General features: G+C 42.0%; 1 protein-coding gene across 1 annotated transcript; it reads left to right on the top strand.

The window, feature by feature from the left end:
* Positions 1 to 327: 327 nt before the first annotated feature.
* Positions 328 to 6315, top strand: LOC130874610 (double homeobox protein B-like). The gene is made up of 5 exons (XM_057770001.1): positions 328 to 349; positions 1155 to 1309; positions 3615 to 3708; positions 4218 to 4363; positions 5665 to 6315. The coding sequence occupies exons 1-5, from the start codon at positions 328 to 330 to the stop codon at positions 6313 to 6315; spliced, it is 1068 nt and encodes a 355-aa protein (XP_057625984.1).
* Positions 6316 to 10988: the final 4673 nt, after the last annotated feature.

Here is a 10988-nt window from a genome sequence, read left to right as displayed (position 1 = left end):
AGTCTTCTAAAATGTCAGTCCATCAAAGGGTTAAACCTGTGATTAGCTCAACTTGCTTATGATTTAACCTTGTCTGGAAACACCCCAGACACACCCAGAGGCGGGGCCCACCAATCTCCCAGGAACCTCTTAATCCAATCAAGTTGACAATCAAGATTTGCCACAGTGGTGTTGCATATTTTAATGAAGGGATTAAAGCAACAGGTAGTTAAGGGATGGGTGGGCCAGGCTGGGCTCTTATAAACACTGTGTCTCTGTGAGCAGCTCAGTCCGGCCACTCCACTCCTCTGTCTCATCTGTCTCTCCTGGGTTCCAGGTGACTTCAGTATGGATCTAAACTGCACTTTTGGTATGTTTCTCTCTGTTTATTCCTGTGGTGATGCCAAAGGCCTCCTTTGTTTTTCCAAACCTCAAAACTTTTATATCACAATCATTATTTTTCCACTGTTTGAGGAAGGGCAAGAGAGCTGGATTTTACTGACATTTTGGGTGGGTTGATGGATGAGTGTTTTGAAATTCTTGGAACTTGTAATTTACAATAACAGGGTTTTTTTTTTTTTAAAGGAGACTACTTAGAATATTTAAGTTGACACTTTGGATAAAGAGAAAATTAAATATATAATGTTTCATTTTATTAAAACCATGTCATTTATCCCAAAGTTCAAATTTTGTATAATAATCTAACCTTTCAATCTTTTAACTTTTCAATTTTTAAAACTTATATACATGTTTCATTAATTTGCATGTTTCTAATTCCCACTACTTTCTATTTTCATCTACCATTGTGGGAATTTCTGTAATTTTTTGCTTTTATTCTAATATGATTATCATCTCTTCTAAAATTCATATTTATATCTGTGCATTCCTAGCTGGGTGGTGGTGGAGCACGCCTTTGATCCCAGCACTGGGGAGGCAGAGGCAGGAGGATCTCTGTGAGTTCAAGGTCAGCTGGCTCTACAGAGTGAGTTTCAGGACAGCCAAAGCTACACAGAGAAACCCTGTTTCAATAAAAAAACAAAAACAAAAGGATATCACTAAATTAAAAATACATAGTCATCATTGTGTGTCTGGGCTTTCAGCATGGAGTAGACATGGCGGGAGTTCATGCCAGAAAAGATGTCCTTCTCACATTTTTATCTGTCTTTCTTTGCTAGGCCTACTGGAAAAAGAAGCTCGGAGAAGGAGAATGATTCTAAACCAGAATCAAAAGAACACTCTTCATGCATGGTTTGAGAAGAATCCTAATCCAGATTTAACTACAAGGGGACATCTGGCTAAGGAATTGGGCATCTCAGAGTCTCAAATTATGGTAGGCATTAGGCCCCTGTCCTCTCTCTCTCTGAGTCAAGGTGAAGAGCAAAGGCAGGCTAAGTTCCCCTGGGCAAGTCTCATAGGTGGGCTATATTTTTCTAAGTTTATTCCATATGTATTGGGAAGATAAAACAGAAATAAAATGTTTTATTGAAGGAAATATTGTTTGTGAGCCTGCACTGATGGGAAAGGATAGCTAGTTCATAGTTTCCCCATAGGAGATAATGAAATCATTATCTTGAGAATTATAGAATATAAGAAATTATGTCATCAGAATAGTAATGTAGAACCTTTCATCGTGAGAACATAAGGGATTAAATTAACATCTGTGAAAATATAGGGAAGTTAAGACCTCATGAAAATTGCTGGTTTGTAGGTTAGTACTATTTTATCCTTTATTCTTTTCTCACTTATTTATTAGTTTATTATTTTTATTTTTTGAGATAAGGTTTCTCTATAGTTTTGGAGCCTATCCTGGAACTAGCTCCTGTAGACCAGGCTGGCCTTGAACTCACAGAGATCCGCCTGCCTCTGCCTCCTGAGTGCTGAGATTAAAGGTGTGCGCCACCATGAACTAGATAATTTTTTTTTTTTAAATCTGAATCATCCTCTTTGAATTTCTTTTCTCATTCCCCTCCCAGTCCCTCTGGACATCTTCTGCCTCCCTCCCTCCTTTCCTCCCTCCCTTCCTCCCTCCCTCCCTCCTTTCTTTCTTCTTTCTTTCTTTCTTTCTTTCTTTTTTTCTTTCTTTCTTTCTTTCTTAGACAAAGTCTTACTATGTAGACCAAGCTAGCTATGTCTTAGAACTAAGAAAACTGCCTGCCTCTGCCTCTTTAACCCTGGGGTAAAGGTGTGCCACCATAGCTCTCTCTCTCTCTTCCTTCTTCTTCTTGTTCCCTCTCTTCTCCCTCCTTCTTTTATAATCTCAAATGCCCTTTACATAAAAGCTTTGTGTAAAATTCTATATGGTTTATTTTAATAAAATTGCTGATGTGATAGACAAAGGTGAACTAGAGTAGTAAATTGTATAATTTTATCAAGTGGATTGGTATTTAAACCAGTGAAGAAAAACTTTTAGAGGTGAGAAAATTAGTTCAGGTTTTTATAATTGATGAATAATCATTTGATATAATGACTTGATTCTTTGGGAATCCTGGAGAAAGGAAAATTTTCTTATGTCCTGATAAACTATCCAGGTATGGGAGATGGTTGGCACAAATAATGCTAATGAAATTGTTCCATGTGGGCACACCTGGTGGCTGGGTACCCAAGAGACTTGAACTGATGGAAAAGTTCCGAACCTTGCGGGGTGTTGGTGGCTCCTGAGAACGTTTATACCTACTCATTAGTTGGAAGTGTCCAGCTGTTCATAAGGCTTTAATTTGAAAACTTATTTTCAATGCTGAATCTGGAAAACATGAAGAGTTTTGAGAACAAAATTTGAAATTGGTGTTTTAGCATTGCAAGGCCTATGCCTAGTAACTCAGCTGATAGTGGTTGTCATAAGGTTGTAAATGCTAGAGTGAATTATCAGTCCAAAGAAAATACTCAGAAATAACTAAAACACCAGCAACAACCCCGCCCAAGAAAATAAGAAAACCAAAAATCCACAGTTCTCCTTCAAGAGAACAAGTGCAAATAAATTTAATTATAGTGGTGCATATGGCTTTTTAAACTTACCTTTATTATTTTAAGTATGTATGTATCTGTGAGCTGTGTTTACTGGGGGTTAGGAACCACCTGATGTGGCTGGGAATTGAACTCAGGTCCTCTGGAAGAGTATTATGTGCCTGTGCTCTTAGCTGCTGAGTCATCTCTCCAGTCTGTGGAAACAGTTTTAAAACTAGATGTTGGCATCCCTGGGAGTCTCCTTATTTCTGGCTTCCCATGGAGTGAAATAATGTAAGCTGTAATCAGAAATTAGTATCAATTCTGCCTTTTTATTTAAGGGAATTATTTTCAAAGATTAAGTCTATATGTATTGCACATTGTGAAATGATATTTGCTCAAAAGAGAGGCCAAGAAATTAGCATTGAAAGCATTACCCACTTAACAAGTATGAAGTGTGTGTGTGTTTGTGTGCACGGTAGGGGGTTGGGGGAGCAGGAGGGAGAATGAGTGAAGCTTCCTGTTGGTGTCTTAGATAAACATAGCAATATGAATAACTGAATTCTACCCTCTCTTATGGACATGGTCTCCAGGGAAGATGCCCAATCAGTTTGTTTAGTTGACATTTGCAGTGATCTAGACTGAGCTTCATCCTGTGTTCCCTCCCTTCATTTTCTCCCCCCCCCCCACCACAGACTTGGTTTCAGAAGAACAGAAAAATAAAGAAACAAGTGGAGTTTGAATGTTGCTATGAAGAAAGCCAAGCCCAGGGAAAGGATAAACCTAAAGGTAAGACCCACGAGTTCAAATACAACCTCTCCATTGATTTCTTTGGGAATGTAAACAACTGTGTGCTATGGAGAAATATTCTATAGAGAAAGCTTAGATCAGGGACCTATTGTATTCTGAGCATGCTAGGGTCAGAGATACAAATATTATCTCACTGGGGTAGTAACTGTAATCCCAACCTTGGGAGGTGAAAGATAGGGGATCAAGAAAACCCAGGGTAATCTCTGGTTTCTTAGAGAGTCTGAGTCTAGCCTGGGCTACAGAAATGATCTCTTAGCAAGAAAAGCTTCTGTTTCCTTGTTTCTGTTGCTGTTTGGTGATGCTGTATCTGTCACCGCTGGGGGTTCATCTCAGGGACAAGACAGATTAAAGAGTTCTTTGGTAGGAAAAGGTGGAGCATAGTCCAAGAGTAAAAGTAGTCAGAACAATATTCAAAATGTTGCTTTTTTTTCAAGTTTGAATGTGAAAACTGACTTGCAAACCCTGTTGTGTGCCTATGTGTTCAGTAGTTAAAGAAGCTGGGAGGAGCCGGACACGTTTCTCAAGATTTCAGACTGATATTCTAATTGAAGCTTTTGAGAAGAATCGATTCCCTGGGATTGCTACCAGGGAAAAACTGGCTCAACAAACAGGCATCCCGGAATCCAGAATTCATGTATGTTGCACAGGGTCTTTGTCTTTGGCAGTCATTTGTCCTATGCAAGCTGTTGCTGGACAAATGCAGACTGGGGTTGTCCCCTCTGTTCTAGGTATGAGATGTAGACACTGAAAAACAGTCGCATCATACCTGTGGGAGCATAGGAAATAAGCAATAACTATTAGCCGTGTGGTGGTGGTGCACACCTTTAATCCCAGTGCTTGGGAGGCAGAAGCAGGTGTATCTCTGTGAGTCTGAGGCCAACCTGTTCTACAAATTGAGTTCCAGGACAGCCAGGACTGTTACACTGGGAAACCCTGTTTCAAAAAACCAGGGAAAGAAGAGAGGAATGGAGGAATAGAGGGAAGGAGGGTGGAAGGGAAGGAAGGTGGGAGGGAAGGAGGGAGAGAGAAAAGTGAAAACGGCTAGGTGAGATTGGGAAAGCTGGAAAGTCACACTTGTTTTGAGAACACAATCTTTGTTAGTGTTTCTAATCCTCAGAAATACTGAAAATTCAGTACCAGAGGATAAGGGTGTTGTCCTGTGTATTAGGGTGTTAGTTAGCATCCAGACCCTCTGTGTGTGGGATGTCTGCATGCCTAGCTTTCAGTTCATCTCTTATTGTATCCTGAGAAATTTAGAACACTGCCTGCATGGTTTGAAAATCCCCGCTCTTTGTATATTATGGGGATTGATGAGTGTGCTTCTAAAGTATGTCCTTAGATAATCCTATGAGTCATTGTGCTTCCATGCCCTCTGGAAGTTTCATTTTCTTAGATGCTCCTTGGTGAGCAGAAATTCACCCTGCTTTTGAGAACTTGTTTCCTAAATCAGGGCTGGGAACCAAAGGGGGTGGATTCTAAATCTATGTTTTCAACCATAGTGTTATTTTTACCCATGGCCATGTGCCATGATTTACTTAATCTTGATTGTCAATGTAATGGGATTGAGAAACATTGAAGATTAGTGAAGCTCATCTTCCCGTGTGTTGGTGAGATGAGGCGTTCCCAGAGCACATTAGAGCAGAAGACCTCTGAGCTGATCACTGCAAAGAATCTATTCGAAATATTAATGGATTGTTGGGATATGGTAGAGATGTGGAATGGGGGGGTCTAGTTGGAGGAAATGAAGTACCAAGAGCCTGCATTTGAAAGGTATGGTCCTTGTCACCCTGTTAATATTCTGCTTAGCAAATGGTAAGAAACAGGTGGAATTACTTCTGTTATTAAAGACTCTCCCCCCCTCCCTCTCTCTCTCTCTCTCTCTCTCTCTCTCTCTCTCTCTCTCTGTGTGTGTGTGTGTGTGTGTGTATGTTTTAGATATGGTTTCAGAACCGGAGAGCTCGGCATCCAGATCCCAAACAGGGCACTCAGGCAACTGCTCATCTATCCCAGAACAGCCAGTGCCCTGCCCTGAAGACTCCTGATCAACCTGCTCCTTCCGAAACTCTCACCAGCAGCTTGTCAGTTACAACAGCTCTTTCTCCACCCCACACACCATCTGGTCCTTCTAATCTCTCCAGCGGCCATCAGAAGCAGTTGTCAAAGACCACAGTACCACAGCCCTCCCAGGTGGTACAGGGAAGGGGTGATGGTCAAAATTCCTCAGTGTTTATTGGACACTTATCATCGGTAGTAACTCCAGGAGAGGAGGGCTTCCACACTCAGGCTCCTTTATGTCTCCAAATCCAAGAAAGACGGCAAGAGCCCGGTGAGAGCAGTGGTTCGGCTGTACCACCCTTAGACAGTTCTACTCAGGCTCCAGCCGTCAATCAACACTTTTGGGAACTGGACCAGACAGACTTTGCCTTTCTGCAACACTGGGATGAATGGCTCCAGTCGATGCTGGCTGAATGGATACCTGACGAAGAATATTGGACTCCTGGTGACTCTGCGCTCCATCCACAGCAGGCGCAGCTTCAGCAGCCTGCCAGTGTATCTCATCAAGTGGACACAACTCCACAGCAATAGGTTTACCTCAAGCCTTTTCTGTTAATCCCCACTGCACACCAGTTTTCAGGAAAAGACCTCATCTTTCCGCATCCAGGCCCCATGTAGATGACTGTGCTTTGCTTGGAGAGCTTCTCAGATATTTTCAGATTCTCTTTCACAGCGTGAAGTTTATCAGTGACTCAGATTCAGGAAACTGTCAAGATCCTAATCCAGGACATCTGTCCTTGGGTTTGAAATCAGTGGATATAGTGAAGAATGAATAGACCGAATTATGGAACTAATCCAAATCAGTAAACAGCATAAACCACTTTGACACACAAAGAAAACAGTTATTTTTATTTTTAATTTATTCTTGAAATCTGGTCTCACTCTTTTTATTTTGACTTTTATAGCAGTCTGGTATTAGACAAATTAGTCCTGGCTATACCTTCAGATGTTATACTTCTTGATGGTGCCTTATCTCTTTTTATGTCCTGAGGATGGATATACAACCGGTTGTGATCATAGTAATTATTTTCAAAAGGCCCTTTTCTGATAGTAACACTGGCAAGGGTCCTGCTAAGGTCCTGTTTTGCAGTACCCTGGGTATTATTGTGGAAGGTTCTAATAGGTGGTTGCACAAGTGTGTTCTTCGACACAGAGCTCGCAGATTTAGTGTTTACAGACTCGGTTGCAGCAGTCACATTTGAGGCTCTCTAGCAAGAGGAGCAGCGGGCCACTCCCGCACCAGCCTGGTTAGCTTATGCCCCGAAATAAGAACACACAAATCGTATTCTTTTAAACACTGCCTGGCCCATTAGTCCTAGCCTCTTATTGGCTAATTCTCACATCTTGCTTTAACCCATATTTAATAATCAGTGTAACACCACGAGGTGTGGCTTACCAGGAAAGATCTTAACCTGTGTCTGTGTCAAGTGGGAGAATCACGGCGACTGCCTGACTCGGATTTCTTTCTCCCAGAATTCTGTTCTGTCTACTCCGCCTACCTAATTTTCTGTCCTATTAAAGGGCCAAGGCAGTCTCTTTATTTAACCAATGAAATTAACACAAAACAGAAGACTCTCCCCCATCAAGGCTCTTATACTAATGCCATTTCCAGGCAAAGACTGAGCCTTTGAAGCTCTAGACACAGTATTGGGAAGTTTGTTTCTTGGACATTTGGAAGCTTTCTAAATGAATTCATGTTGGATTGAACAACCTGACCATGATAGTAGCCAAGCACTCATCATTTTTTAAGGCATGTTAGCTTCCTGTTGGGCTTTTCTGCAGTTTCTTGCATCTTTTTATTGTCTTTAAGGTGACATGCCTGGTGTGATGCCATAGTTTGACCTTGGAAATCATCTCTAGTTGATAATAATTGCACAGCTTGAATACTATCCTTCAAGTTGTGTATTTCTGATCTGATTACGTCATCAGTTTTTAATGGAATGCAGTGTTTTTCAATTATATTTCCAGTATTTTCTTTGCCAGCCGTTTCAGTTTTGAGTTTCAGACCTCTCTTCCCTTTTTGGATCTGATCTTCAGAAGTCCTCACTTGCTGATCTCTCTAAAAGCCAGCTCGTCTCTCTCGCTTGGGGGCAGCTGCAGGTCCTGAGGCACCGGCAAGGTCCCAGCTTAATTTTAATTATGGGTTAAAAAAATTGTTAAAAAGCTGTTTCATAAGCCAGGTGGTGGTAGTGCACACTTTTAATCCCAGCATTTGGAAGACAGAGGTAGGTGGATCTCTGTGAATTCGAGGCCATCCTGCTCTACAGAGCTAATACCAGAACAGGCTCCAAAGCTACACAGAGAAACCCTGTCTCAAAACAAACAAAACAAAACAAAACAAACAAAAAACATGTTTTATTTATTATCTGCTTTGTTTTCAATCTGAAGTGTCCTCCACAAGCTCATGTTTTCGATGCTTGCCTTTTAGCTGATGATGGTTCTATTTTGAATCTGTGGAGCTTTTAGGAGGTGGGTTCTGACCAACAGAGGTAGGTCAGGGGTGGGTCTTGAGAGTCATAGTCACTATGTGGGCAGCATTCACCACATGGTCCTGATGCGTAGACCAAAGCACTTCACCATGCCTCTCTGTGATAAAGGACTAAAACATTCTGAAAAGAACCCAAATAAATGGCTCTTCTTGAGTTGATTCTAGAAGATGTTTTGGTCACAGTGAGTTAAAAGCTACTCATACTTACTAATTACCAGTCAGTTACTCAGTGTGTGGTACAGTAGTGCTGACTATAGTATTACTGGCCACCGGCCAGTCCACACCAATAACTTTCATCTTGCAACCCGAAACTCTATACTTATTTCCTCAGTCGAAAAACCATCACAGTGCCACAGAGTGTATGTCTCAAGCCACCAATAATTTATATTTTCACTGCTGTAGAGGCCAGAAGTCCCTATGGCAGTGCCTGTAGTTCTAGGGGGGTGGAGGTGGGGCTGGGACGGAGGCTCTTCACAACTTGGGGATTTCTGAATACTCAGTCTTCACATAACTTGTGCTCTGTGCACAATTGCCTCTCTTCTCTGCTTTTAAGGGTCCTACACTTATGGCCTCTGTTATCATTCATGACGCGGGTGACCTGGGTGAGACTGGTTCCACAAGGGGTGGCGGCAGTCACTGGAGGCCACAGTGGGAAGGAAACAGACACGTCAAGCAGAGAAAACTTGGGTATAGAGTTTATGTAGTGGGTATTGGGGACAGCATAAAAGTAAAGGGTTATGGGGGGAGAATAGGAGAGAAAAGTGGGGATAGAAGAGAAGAAGGGAGAGAGGCAGAAGCTGCCTGCCTCTTTAGAAGAGGCCCTCCCCACTACATCCAGGCTGAGCAAGGTATGCATCCAAAGAGAATAGGATCCCAAAAAAGCCAGTACACGCAGTAGACACAAATCCCAGTGCCATTATCATTGGCCCCTCAGTCTGCCTTGCAATTGTCAACCACATTCAGAGGGTCCAGTTTGATCCCATGCTCCTTCAGTCTCAGTCCAGCTGTAGTTGGTGAGCTCCCATTAGCTCAGGCACACTGTCTCAGTGGGTGAACCCATCATGGTCCTGACTTCCTTGCTCATTTTTTCCCTCCTTCCACTCTTCAACTGGACCTTGGGAGCTCAGTCCAGTGCTCCAAGGTGGGTCTCTGTCTCTGTCTCCATCTTTCACTGCCAGACAAAGGTTCTATGGTGATATTCAAGATAGTCATTAGTCTGACTATGGGACAAGGTCAGTCCACGCGCCCTCTCCTCCACTGCCCAGGGTGTTAGCTGGGGTCCTCCCCATGGACTTCTGGGAACCCCTTCAGAGCCAATCCTCTTACCAACCCCAAAATTTCTCCCTCAATTAAGATATCTCCTTCCCTGCTCCTATATCCCTCCTTCCTCCATCTCAACCATCCCACTCCCCCAAGCTCTCCCCAATCCTCCCCTTCTCTTCTTTCCCTCCCCCTCTCCCCTTCCATTTCCCTGCCTCCATGCTCCCAACTTTTGCCAGGCAATCTTGTCTGCTTCCAATTTCCAGGTAGATCTCTCTATATTTTTCTTTGAGTTCACCTTATTACTTAGCTTCTCTAGGACCATGAACTACAGGCTCAATGCTCTTGGTTTATGGCTAGAATCCACTAATGAGTGAGAACATACCATATTCATATTTTGGGGTCTGGGTTATCTCACGCAGGATAATGTTTTCTACTTCCATCCATTTGCAAGCAAAATTCAAGATGTCATGTCCTTTTTTTTTTTTTTTTCTGCTGAGTAGTACTCTAATGTGTAGATGTGCCCCACTTTCTTTATCCATTCTTCCGTTGAGGGGCATCTAGGTTGTTTCCAGGTTCTGGCTATTACAAATAATGCTGTTATGAACACAGTTGAACAAATGCTTTTGTAGTATGATAAGGCATCTTTTGGGTATATTCCCAAGAGTGGTATTGTTGGATCCTGAGGTAGGTTGGCTCCCAATTTTCTGAGAAACTGCCACACTGATTTCCAAAGTGGTTGCACAAGTTTGCATTCTCACCAGCAATGGATGAGTGTTCCCCTTACTCCACATCCTCTCAAGCATAAGCTATCATTGGTGTTTTTTATTTTAGCCATACTGTCAGGTGTAAGATGGTATCTCAAAGTTGTTTTGATTTGCATTTCCCTGACAGCTAAGGAAGTTGAACATGTCCTTAAGTATCATTTGCCCATTTGAACTTCTTCTGTTGAGAATTCTCTGTTTAGTTCAGTACCCCATTTTTTAATTGAGTTATTTAAAATTCTAATGTCTAATTTATTGAGTTCTTTATATATTTTGGAGATCAGGCCTTTGTCTGATGTGGGGTTGGTGAAGAGTAGGTTGCCTTTTTGTCTTATTGACTGTGTCCTTTGCTTTACAGAAGCTTCTCAGTTTCAGGAGGTCCCATTTATTTATTGCTGTTCTTATTGTCTGTGCTACTGGGGTTAAATGTAGGAAGTGGTCTCCTGTGACCATGCATTGCAGTTACTTCTCACTTTTTCTTCTATCAGGTTCAGTGTGGTCAGATTTATATTGAGGTCTTTAATCCATTTGGACTTGAGTTTTGTGCATGGTGATAGATATGGATCTATTTTCATTCTTCTACAGGTTGACATCCAGTTATGCCAGCACCATTTGTTGAAGATGCTTTCTTTCTTCTATTGTATAGTTTTAGCTTCCTTGTCAAAAATCAGGTGTTCATAGGTGCGTGGATT

Source organism: Chionomys nivalis, chromosome 5 (genome assembly GCF_950005125.1).
Source record: "Chionomys nivalis chromosome 5, mChiNiv1.1, whole genome shotgun sequence".
Lineage (NCBI taxonomy): Eukaryota > Metazoa > Chordata > Mammalia > Rodentia > Cricetidae > Chionomys > Chionomys nivalis.
This window is presented reverse-complemented; position numbering and strand designations above follow the sequence as displayed.

What these genes read in the sequence shown, in the direction of transcription:
- LOC130874610 (XM_057770001.1), top strand. Translation starts at nt 328, where the DNA reads ATGGATCTAAACTGCACTTTTG. An exon ending in TCTCAGAGTCTCAAATTATG is followed by an intron (nt 1,310 to 3,614) that starts GTAGGCATTAGG and finishes CCCCCACCACAG; the next exon opens with ACTTGGTTTCAGAAGAACAG. An exon ending in TCCCGGAATCCAGAATTCAT is followed by an intron (nt 4,364 to 5,664) that starts GTATGTTGCACA and finishes TGTATGTTTTAG; the next exon opens with ATATGGTTTCAGAACCGGAG.